Genomic DNA, 12,501 nt, shown 5'->3' with positions numbered 1-12,501 from the left:
TTTTAATGTGTTCTGTTGGACCTACAGACAGTTAGATTAGTAGTGGTGGTGTGTTTTAATGTGTTCTGTTGGACCTACAGACAGTTAGATTAGTGGTGGTGGTGTGTTTTAATGTGTTCTGTTGGACCTACAGACAGTTAGAATAGTGGTTGTGGTGTGTTTTAATGTGTTCTGTTGGACCTACAGACAGTTATATTAGTAGTAGTGGTGTGTTTTAATGTGTTCTGTTGGACCTACAGACAGTTAGATTAGTAGTAGCGGTGTGTTTTAATGTGTTCTGTTGGACCTACAGACAGTTAGATTAGTAGTAGTGGTGTGTTTTAATGTGTTCTGTTGGACCTACAGACAGTTAGATTAGTAGTAGTGGTGTGTTTTAATGTGTTCTGTTGGACCTACAGACAGTTAGATTAGTAGTAGTGGTGTGTTTTAATGTGTTCTGTTGGACCTACAGACAGTTAGATTAGTAGTAGTGGTGTGTTTTAATGTGTTCTGTTGGACCTACAGACAGTTAGATTAGTAGTGGTGGTGGGTTTTTAATGTGTTCTGTTGGACCTACAGACAGTTAGATTAGTAGTAGTGGTGTGTTTTAATGTGTTCTGTTGGACCTACAGACAGTTAGATTAGTAGTAGTGGTGTGTTTTAATGTGTTCTGTTGGACCTACAGACAGTTCGATTAGTAGTAGTGGTGTGTTTTAATGTGTTCTGTTGGACCTACAGACAGTTAGATTAGTAGTAGTGGTGTGTTTTAATGTGTTCTGTTGGATGTACAGATGTTTCCTCTCCTATGTCTCACTGTAGTGTCAGTTTCACTCTAACCACAAGAGGGCATCAGAACCTGTTAAAATGATACCTGGTGACTTCACGTCTCTAGGGGCTTTCATCAAGATAAGCAATGTCACCTGTATTGTCACCATCAGTATTGACTTCGTGGAAGTTGACATAGTGTTATGTCACATTTGGCAATGCACCCTACATAGGGAGCTGTTCTGTCACCCTTTATACACCCTTTGTATTGCTTATGAAGACTGTATGTATGCTATATAAATATAAGTTGTTTTTAGTTTAATCACAGTCTATCCATCTGCTTTCCCAACACCAGAGACCATGGTGGAGAGTGTTGTATCAAGCCTGGACCTGAGAAATGTGAGTGTTAACTGATTTAATTGTTTTTCAATCAAAATACTTTTAAAGCGTTCATTATACTTGAGTCCCAGGCAAGGAACACAATCATGATCTATTTGGTCAAAACAAACTTAAAGGTAGAGTCAGCAATATGATGTAGATGCACAAAGTAAACAGCATAGTGGGTCAATTTCTACAACAACTAAGGGCGTTGGAGCGCGATGCTAAACTCCTCTGTTTTGGTCCCGTGGCTACCACGCTGTAAGAGAGTGAAGAGAACCCGTGCACCTGGGCAGATACTGTGTGAGAGAGAAGTCAGGCATCTTGCTCATCACAATATCTGCGGTGCTGCTCGTACAACATCATTTAGCTGACTCTACCTTTAAGCTCTCATCCTGGGATCTACCAGAAATCAGGCCCCCAACATCTACAAAACATGGACCAGAACCATGTTGTTTCCTGCTTCCACAAACATTCATTAATATAACACTAATGTCAGATTATGGTATGATAATGAGTGTACATTCTGAGACTGTTGCTCACTTACATTCATTTTTATTACAAGTCTGTTTAATATTTATTAATTCATTATTACATGAGATTGTCCGTCTTAAATAACAACTACTTTTGACTTCAGGGATTCCTCAGAGCTGTAAGACTTGTGACCATGTTGAGGTAAGTCATAATGTCAATTCTCACTTTGACATACCTTCAGGAGTCAGGCACAGTCTGAAAGCCAGGTGTGTACTGACCAACCATTCATACTGGGATATAGACAGTCCTGTGTTCTGCTTTAGTAATATAAACACAGTCTGAAAGCCAGGTGTGTACTGACCAACCATTCATACTGGGATATAGACAGTCCTGTGTTCTGCTTGTAGGAATGCAGGATTTTAACTTCTGTCATATTTTGTCATTAGACAGTTTAATTGGATCAATCACCAGCATTCCATGTAACATTGAATAAATACATTAGATAAATTACTTTGTTCATTTAATGGGCCAGTTTCCCGGACAAAGATTAAGCCTAATCTTGGACCTTAAAAAACTTTCTATTGAAACTTCCATTGATCATGCTTTAAGTCCAGCACTAGACTCAATCTGTGTCCAGGAAACTGGCCCCATATGTATAACTGACATGCTTGTCCTTGTTCAGGACTCCACACACTGGCTTCTGATTGAACCCTTGACTTCCACTGTCCAGGAAGTGACAATGTTCAGGTAAAATAACTACTTTTAACATTTCATTCCACTTGCTAGTGTATTTCCCCATTACCTTTGGGAATAGGCTTCTAATCCAACCTCTCCATTTGACGATTGACCCTCTCTACCATATCTTGTTGTTGCCCTCAGGCAGAGGACACCCAAAGGGCGTTATGAGTGCACAGTGTCTGGGCTCCGCTGGGTGTGTGAGAGAGATGTCATTCTGAAGTATCACTTCAGGAACTGGGAACCCTACAGTCAACTTCTGAAAGACATGCAGTACGGACAAGGTGGTCCATTGCTGGACATCACTATGGAGTTAGGTGAACTGGAGGAAGTTCATCTGCCACACTTTGTCTGTTTAGGTAAAACCATATAGACATAGTATTCAGAAAGACATTTCCATGTAACTGAGTTTCACTTCCTGAATGAATGAATGAATATTCTGGGAGTTTGAGTTTACTGTGATCTGATACTGCATATTCTTTGTGTTTTAGTTGGATGAATAATACAATATTTGTCTTTCTGTCTCCTTTTTATTGTGTTGTTCAGGGACCAACCCTTCCCTGAGGAATGAGATGAAGATTTTTCATGTAGAGGAACATGAAAAAGTGTCTGTTGAGGAAGTGCATGAGGTCACCAGATTCCATGCTAAGATTCTCCATCCCAAGTTCTCAGTTATCTCTGTTATATTTATAAATATTATTTTGTGGTTTGTAAATGTCCACTGTGAGCTGATGCTCTATCTGTCAGTGAAAAAGCAAACACTAATTCCACGCCTATACCTGTTCCCCAGTAACCCCAGCCAAATACAGGTGAGGTACCATTCTTTTAGAGGTGACCTTAACTAAGCAGTGGTACGGTTTATGTTGACACTCATAACATGAAGATAATAGTGTGTTGCTAGTTTTCTGAATAATGTTTGAATAAGACTATACATTGACTGGCTGTGTATTTCATGCCTCGTTTCGCAGGATGTGGAAAAACAGGAAAAGTCTCAAGGGTCTTCAAGGGTTCTCATCACAAGACCAGAGCAGGCCTTCAAACTGAATAGTTTCTTCAGACTGAACATTCCCTGTTCTACCTACATCAATCCACAGGTACAGTTTTAATAGACTAAGAACATGAATCTGACATTTTAAGTCACATTTCTATCCATTGCTCTCTGTCGCTCGATGGCTCTCAATTCAAATGGCTTTATTGGCATGGGAAACATATGTTTACATTGCAAGCAATCTCTCTCTCGCTCTCTCCAGAAGATTCATCTCATACATAGAGACTCCACACCAAGCTTTTTCAAGGCGGTTTTGAAAATGACAGGGGTTGACATTGAGATGGAGTTATTCGGTGATGATGAGAGGATTGCATGGAAAGAAGTGGTATCACAAGGTAGGAGCATATGTCAATCATAACTTTGTACTTTTGTAACAGATGCTATTTAGAGTGATATAACCTCATTTTGTTTATCTTTCAGATGAATACATCACTGCCACCCATTCAACAAGTAAGTAAACATGAGTTACAGTGCATTCAGAAAGTATTCAGACCCCTTGACTTTTTCCACATTTTGTTACGTTACAGCCTTATTATAAAATTGATTAAATCGTTTTTTCCCCTCATCAATCTGCACAAAATACCCCATAATGACAAAGCAAAAACAGGTTTTTAGACATTGTTGCAAATGTATATATATAAAAAAACTGAAATATTACATTTACATAAGTATTCAGACCCTTTACTCAGAACTTTGTTGAAGCACCTTTGGCAGCGATTACAGCCTTGAGTCTTCTTGGGTATGACGCTACAAGCTTGGCACACCTGTATTTGGGGAGTTTCTCCCATTCTTCTCGAAGCTCTGTCAGGTTGGATGGGGAGCGTCGCTGCACAGCTATTTTCAGGTCTCTCCAGAGATGTTCGATCGGGTTCAAGTCCGGGCTCTGGCTGGGCCACTCAAGGACATTCAGAGACTTGTCCCGAAGCCACTCCTGCGTTGTCTTGTCTATGTGCTTAGGGTAGTTGTCCTGTTGGAAGGTGAACCTTCGCCCCAGTCTGAGGTCCTGAGCGCTCTGGAGCAGGTTTTCATTAAGGATCTCTCTGTACTTTGCTGAGTTCATCTTTCCCTCGATCCTGACTAGTCTCCCAGTCCCTGCCGCTGAAAAACATCCCCACAGCATGATGCTGCCACCACCATGCTTCACTGTAGGGATGGTGCCAGGTTTCCTCCAGACGTGACGCTAGGCATTCAGGCCAAAGAGTTCAATCTTAGTTTCATCAGACCAGAGAATCTTGTTTCTCATGGTCTGAGAGTCCTTTAGGTGCCTTTTGGCAAACTCCAAGCGGGCTGTCATGTGCCTTTTACTGAGGAGTGGCTTCCGTCTGGCCACTCTACCATAAAGGCCTGATTGGTGGAGTTCTGCAGAGATGGTTGTCCTTCTGGAAGGTTCTCCCATCTCCACAGAGGAACTCTGTAGCTCTGTCAGAGTGACCATCTGGTTCTTAGTCACCTTCCTGACCAAGGCCCTTCTCCCCCGCTTGCTCAGTTTGTCCGGGCGGCCAGCTCTAGGAAGAGTCTTGGTGGTTCCGAACTTCTTCCATTTAAGAATGATGGAGGCCACTGTGTTCTTGGGGACCTTCAATGCTGCATAACTTTTTCGGTACCCTTCCCCAGATCTGGGCCTTGACATAATCCTTCGACCTCATTGCTTGGTTTTTGCTCTGACATGCACTGTCAACTGTGGGACCTTATATAGACAGGTGTGTGCCTTTCCAAATCATGTCCAATCAATTGAATTTACCACAGGTGGACTCCATTCAAGTTGTAGAAACATCTCAAGGATGATCAATGGAAACAGGATGCACCTGAGCTCAATTTCGAGTCTCATAGCAAAGGGTCTGAATAATTATGTAAATAAGGTATTTCTGTCTTTTTATTTTTAATACATTTGTAAACATTTACAAAAACCTGTTTTCGCTTTGTCATTATGGGGTATTGTGTGTAGATTGATGAGGAAAAACATGTAGTTAATCCATTTTAAAATAAGGCTGTAACGTAACAAAATGTGGAAAAAGTTAAGGGGTCTGAATACTTTCCAAATGCACTGTACAAACCAATGGCTTGATGGCCAGTCGACATGGTTTACTGTTGGACTAGTCCTGATTATAAAAGGCTGTCTTCAAGATCAATGACATCTCCTCCAGGACGTGATGTAGATTAGCCTGGTTCTGAATGACATCTCCTCCAGGACTTGATGTAGATTAGCCTGGTTCTGAATGCCCCAATGACATCTCCTCCAGGACGTGATGTAGATTAGCCTGGTTCTGAATGCCCCAATGACATCTCCTCCAGGACGTGATGTAGATTTGCCTGGTTCTGAATGCCCCAATGACATCTCCTCCAGGACTTGATGTAGATTAGCCTGGTTCTGAATGACATCTCCTCCAGGGCTTGATGTAGATTAGCCTGGTTCTGAATGCCCCAATGCCATCTCCTCCAGGACTTGATGTAGATTAGCCTGGTTCTGAATGCCATCTCCTCCAGGACTTGATGTAGATTAGCCTGGTTCTGAATGCCCCAATGACATCTCCTCCAGGACTTGATGTAGATTAGCCTGGTTCTGAATGCCCCAATGACATCTCCTCCAGGACTTGATGTAGATTAGCCTGGTTCTGAATGACATCTCCTCCAGGACTTGATGTAGATTAGCCTGGTTCTGAATGCCCCAATGACATCTCCTCCAGGACGTGATGTAGATTAGCCTGGTTCTGAATGCCCCAGCCTGTTTTTCTACGTCTGTGAAAACCGACCCTAAATATGAATGAAACAGTAGTGGTGTGATGTGTTCATTGATGCAGGTTGTTATTGTTACAGAATGTGTTCTTAATGCAAAGATTAATAATACAATGAAGACTTTTACTGTAGGTCACTCTGAAAGAAGTCTGTTTCTAAATGTCTGAAATGTGAATGAACAAATGTAGTTATTTTATAACCTGACTCTCTCAGGTGCTGTGTTGGGGGCAGGGCGTCCGGCTGAGAGCAGTCTGACTGGTTCTACAGAGCAGCAGCTGGGTTCTGTACGGACAGAGTTTGTGAGACGAGTGTCAGGACCTGTCCTGGAAGGTCTGCTGGACGGACTCCTGCAATACACAGTCATCAACCAGGAGGAAATGGAATCAGTAAAGGTGATAGCTGCGAGGGCAGAGAAGGCACGTTACATCATCGACATGGTGTTGAGAAAAGGAACTGAGTCATGTTCCAGGATGATCAACCTTCTTGGGGATCTGGACCCCTGTCTTTGGTCACAGCTTCAGAACAACAGTTGTAGCCAACCCCTGGGTGTGGGGAGACCAGGCAGAATAGACAGGCAGGGTGGTTCAACATGTTCTTGTTGTCTGTTGCTTTAATTCAGGCTCCTAAAAATGTACAGAAAATGTCAATCAAACATGACCACTATAATAGCAATAAACGAACCAAAGGTCCAGCCAAACAGCCCCTCTCCTTCTGCAGCCTCCTGGAGGTGTGGATCTTCTAGCAGGAGGATCAGTTAGTCCTCCACTAGGTACCTAGCTGGACCCCTATCTAGCAGGAGGATCAGTTAGTCCTCCACTAGGTACCTAGGTATGGACCCCTATTTAGCAGGAGGATCAGTTAGTCCTCCACTAGGTACCTAGCTGGACCCCTATCTAGCAGGAGGGTCAGTTAGTCCTCCACTAGGTACCTAGCTGGACCCCTATCTAGCAGGAGGGTCAGTTAGTCCTCCACTAGGTACCTAGCTGGACCCCTATCTAGCAGGAGGGTCAGTTAGTCATCCACTAGGTACCTAGCTGGACCCCTATCTAGCAGGAGGGTCAGTTAGTCATCCACTAGGTACCTAGCTGGACCCCTATCTAGCAGGAGGGTCAGTTAGTCCTCCACTAGGTACCTAGCTGGACCCCTATCTAGCATGAGGGTCAGTTAGTCCTCCACTAGGTACCTAGGTATGGACCCCTATCTAGCAGGAGGGTCAGTTAGTCCTCCACTAGGTACCTAGCTGAACCCCTATCTAGCAGGAGGGTAAGTTAGTCCTCCACTAGGTACCTAGCTGGACCCCTATCTAGCAGGAGGATCAATTAGTCCTCCACTAGGTACCTAGCTGGACCCCTATCTAGCAGGAGGGTCAGTTAGTCCTCCACTATGTACCTAGCTGGACACCTATCTAGCAGGAGGGTCAGTTAGTCCTCCACTAGGTACCTAGCTGGACCCCTATCTAGCAGGAGGATCAGTTAGTCCTCCACTAGGTACCTAGCTGGACCCCTATCTAGCAGGAGGATCAGTTAGTCCTCCACTAGGTACCTAGCTGGACCCCTATCTAGCAGGAGGGTCAGTTAGTCCTCCACTAGGTACCTAGATGGACCCCTATCTAGCAGGAGGGTCAGTTAGTCCTCCACTAGGTACCTAGCTGGACCCCTATCTAGCAGGAGGGTCAGTTAGTCCTCCACTATGTACCTAGCTGGACCCCTATCTTGCAGGAGGGTCAGTTAGTCATCCACTAGGTACCTAGCTGGACCCCTATCTAGCAGGAGGGTCAGTTAGTCCTCCACTAGGTACCTAGCTGGACCCCTATCTAGCAGGAGGGTCAGTTAGTCCTCCACTAGGTACGGACCCCTATCTAGCAGGAAGATCAGTTAGTCCTCCACTAGGTACCTAGCTGGACCCCTATCTAGCAGGAGGGTCAGTTAGTCCTCCACTAGGTACCTAGGTATGGACCCCTATCTAGCAGGAGGATCAGTTAGTCCTCCACTAGGTACCTAGCTGGACCCCTATCTAGCAGGAGGGTCAGTTAGTCCTCCACTAGGTACCTAGCTGGACCCCTATCTAGCAGGAGGATCAGTTAGTCCTCCACTAGGTACCTAGCTGGACCCCTATCTAGCAGGAGGATCAGTTAGTCCTCCACTAGGTACCTAGCTGGACCCCTATCTAGCAGGAGGGTCAGTTAGTCCTCCACTAGGTACCTAGCTGGACCCCTATCTAGCAGGAGGGTCAGTTAGTCCTACACTAGGTACCTAGCTGGACCCCTATCTAGCAGGAGGGTCAGTTAGTCCTCCACTAGGTACCTAGCTGGACCCCTATCTAGCAGAACATGTTGATACAACTCTGTCTCTCTCTCACACCAACACACCTACCTACCTGATGTCTGTGTATTTTAAACTTTAGATTTTAAATTTCATTGTATACGCATTGTAAACATGTATTTTATACGCATTGTAAGCTTGTATTGTATACGTATTGTAAACATGCATTGTATACGCATTGTAAACATGTATTGTATACGCATTGTAAACATGTATTGTATACGAATTGTAAACATGTATTGTATACGCATTGTAAACATGTATTGTATATGCAGTGTAAACATGTATTGTATACGCATTGTAAACATGTATTGTATACGCAGTGTAAACATGTATTGTATACGTATTGTAAACATGTATTGTATACGCATTGTAAGCATGTATTGTATACGCATTGTAAACATGTATTTTGTACGCATTGTAAACATGTATTGTGATGTTATTGGAATTTACTTACTGTATTTGCATACTCACTGTGAATGTGTCCGGGAAAATGGCTCTGAGAATTTGGCATTCAACTTAAAACCACAGAAATATATTTTATGAATATATTGTACAGTGTTGGCCTGATAGAGGTTAATGAGAGGGGCTGGATATCAACACAACCACCTCAGTCTATCAGCAGTTTTCTCAGTGAGAGCACATTGACCATTGACAGACATAAGGAGCTGCTCAACCTCTCTCCCCTTTACCAATGACTTGAGAGAGGCTGAAGGACCAATCAGCCCCCATCTATACACAATGTTTTACTAAATGTTTTATAACGTTGTATTTTTCTATGTGTATCTACCTGCCCAGGGACTACAGCTAAATCTGGCACATTTACAGAAATGTTGATTGATGTGCTGTATCCCTGTCAAATACATGTTGTACATGTCAATTAAAAGGAATGTATTGTGACTTAGAATGTTGTTTAACAATATGGAAAAAAGCAATAAAGTCAACCGCCTTTATAGCACAAATAATATTATAGCACTGACATTTGTTAACAGCATTGAAAGTAATGATTACTAGACAGTTGTCATGGTAACAGCAGTAATACAAATAACATTATTTATGATGCTACTATTAATAATAATAATAATATTATAATAATAATCAATTTTAGAAAACACTTTAAAATCCCATCGTTAATTAGATTAGATTAGTTTATTAGTCACATGGAGAGGGAAGCAAAATCTTATGCTCTGGGCTCCAACAGCGCAGGTGGGGGCAGGATAAGAGTCTGTTGGGTGGTGGGGGCAGGGTAAGAGTCTGTTGGGTGGTGGGGGCAGGGTAAGAGTCTGTTGGGTGGTGGGGGGGCTGGGTAAGAGTCTGTTAGGTGGTGGGGGCAGGGTAAGAGTCTGTTGGGTGGTGGTGGGGGCAGGGTAAGAGTCTGTTGGGTGGTGGGGGCAGGGTAAGAGTCTGTTGGGTGGTGATGGCAGGGTAAGAGTCTGTTGGGTGGTGGGGGGGGGGGCAGGGTAAGAGTATGTTGGGTGGTGGGGGCAGGGTAAGAGTCTGTTGGGTGGTGGGGGCAGGGTAAGAGTCTGTTGGGTGGTGGGGGCAGGGTAAGAGTCTGTTGGGTGGTGGGGGGGCAGGGTAAGAGTCTGTTGGGTGGTGGTGGGGGCAGGGTAAGAGTCTGTTGGGTGGTGGTGGGGGCAGGGTAAGAGTCTGTTGGGTGGTGGGGGCAGGGTAAGAGTATGTTGGGTGGTGGGGGCAGGGTAAGAGTCTGTTGGGTGGTGGTGGGGGCAGGGTAAGAGTCTGTTGGGTGGTGGTGGGGGCAGGGTAAGAGTCTGTTGGGTGGTGGTGGGGGCAGGGTAAGAGTCTGTTGGGTGGTGGTGGGGGCAGGGTAAGAGTCCGTTGGGTGGTGGTGGGGCAGGGTAAGAGTCTGTTGGGTGGTGGGGGCAGGGTAAGAGTCTGTTGGGTGGTGGTGGGGGCAGGGTAAGAGTCTGTTGGGTAGTGGGGGCAGGGTAAGAGTCCGTTGGGGGGTGGTGGGGGCAGGGTAAGAGTCTGTTGGGGGGTGGTGGGGGCAGGGTAAGAGTCTGTTGGGTGGTGGTGGGGGCAGGGTAAGAGTCCGTTGGGGGGTGATGGGGGCAGGGTAAGAGTCTGTTGGTTGGTGGGGGCAGGGTAAGAGTCCGTTGGGTGATGGGGGCAGGGTAAGAGTCTGTTGGGTGGTGATGGGGGCAGGGTAAGAGTCTGTTGGGTGGTGGTGGGGGCAGGGTAAGAGTCCGTTGGGGAATGCCCATAGGGGGAGCAGCAGGGGGGGAAGTGATATGTGAATTAAACAGTAATAAAGCAGAATAATATGTAGATATTTACTCTGTAACAATGAGACATCTCCATTGGGGGGTGTGGCTAGGGTAAATGAGGAAGTGATCTATGGTGGCCATCAGTAACAACAAACCAGGTATGGTTTTATTTACTTTACATTTTTCTCCCCTCTTATCATAGTTTTGTTTTTGTCCTGTTGTGTTCTAAAATACAATTCTGGTACAAACCTCCCAAAAATACTAATGTGTTGTTTGTTAAACTCTTATTTTCTAGTTTATTTTATGCACTTTGAGATTATTCTTGTTTTTCAAAATAATGATGATTATTACTATTCATTACATCATACATAGGCGCTAATCTGTACATAAACCATGCAAGGGATCATTTCCACGCAAAGTGTGAGATTTATCAATATAAATGTTAGCTTGAGAGTGTTCAGCCCCATGACCACGATCAGTGCCAAGTGGTGGAATAAGGGAACTGCTTGTCAAGCGTAGAATGGGGAAAGGGAGATACATAGTAGGTTGTACAACTGAATGAATGAATTCAACTGAAATGTGTCTTCCGTATTTAACCCCTCTGAATCAGAGAGTTGCGTCGACCGGGGAACAGTGGGTTAACTGTTCAGGGGCAGAACGACAGATTTTTACCTTGTCAGTTTGGGGATTCGATCCAACAACCTTTCGGTTACTGGCCCAACGCTCCTACCCGCCAGGCGACCTGCCGCCCCAAAATATACTGTATGTTGAAAATGTGTGAAATCGTGAGAGTAATAATGACATTTTTTTATGTAATTATATTGACATTGTGAATTCATGCAACATGTCTTGACAGGCTATATATTTTTGACCACATCAGTGCATTTGTAACGATAATAATCCATATAAAGTACAGTAATTTGTTAAATTAGAGGTACGTGTGAAAGTGAAACTATTGTGTAAATCCTATAAAAGACTGAGATAATGGAAATCCAATGAGAGATGGCTGATCTGCTCTGTTGGAAGATCTGGCACCGCTGCATTTCACAGAGAGCACGTTTTTAGAGACAGGTGGGACTTTTTAGCAGAAAGTACAGATTGGCTCATCAGATATCGTTTCCCAAAACCAATCTTATAGGATCATTGCGAGGATTTAAGACCTACTTTAGAAAGGCAAACCCATGCCATTCGGGTGCGCGTCAAAGTGTTATCCATCCTCGGGTTTTTGGCAACAGGGCACTTTTCAGCCGGAGCTTTCCGATCGGCCAGCGGCATCTCACATCCCTCGATGAGCCAATGTTTTGGATGCAATCATCAGCAAAACGTACTGTAACATACAATTTCCACCATCGCGCAACAGGTTAAGAGCGGTTTCTTTGCCATCAATGGGTTCCCAAATACGAACGGAGAAATAGACGGCCCCCACATCGCCATAAAAGCACCATCCCAAAACGAGTTCAACTAGGCTATGTGAACAGAGAAGGCTTCTACTCTTAATGAGCAGGTGATAGGTGATGTTATGTGCAAAAGACGCTACTGAATGTGGTGGCCAGGTGGAAAGCACGACTTGTTCATTCAGCAGAACCTTTTGGTTGTATTAAATATCTGACACTAGCACCTCTATTTCAGTCTAGGAAAAGTTTTTTCGTAGCTTTTGTTGTTTCATTTCATTGTAAGGCTTTGTACATTCCCCACGGGCTTTAAATTCATGATTTTGACCATATCTGGTTAATTAGGGGCGTTTCTAAATGCTAAATAGCCAAAGTAATAGACAAGAACTGAGGCTGAGAACAACTGGTATTTATCAATGGCGACCTCCTACGTTTGCGTCATAGGATTG

General features: G+C 44.1%; 1 protein-coding gene across 1 annotated transcript; it reads left to right on the top strand.

Moving 5' to 3' along the window:
• The first annotated feature begins 3,052 nt into the window (after nt 1–3,052).
• On the top strand, nt 3,053–9,398 carry LOC311116931 (uncharacterized protein). Its single transcript, XM_084191947.1, has 5 exons — nt 3,053–3,140; nt 3,300–3,425; nt 3,582–3,714; nt 3,800–3,829; nt 6,326–9,398. Exons 1-5 carry the CDS (start codon nt 3,063–3,065, stop codon nt 6,724–6,726), a joined length of 768 nt encoding a protein of 255 aa, XP_084048073.1. The 5' UTR covers nt 3,053–3,062; the 3' UTR covers nt 6,727–9,398.
• Nucleotides 9,399–12,501: the final 3,103 nt, after the last annotated feature.

The sequence above is a fragment of the Coregonus lavaretus genome (genome assembly GCF_964263955.1).
Source record: "Coregonus lavaretus genome assembly, contig: HAP1_SCAFFOLD_465, whole genome shotgun sequence".
Lineage (NCBI taxonomy): Eukaryota > Metazoa > Chordata > Actinopteri > Salmoniformes > Salmonidae > Coregonus > Coregonus lavaretus.
Note: the sequence above shows the minus strand (reverse complement) of the source record. Positions and strands in the feature narration are given on the sequence as shown.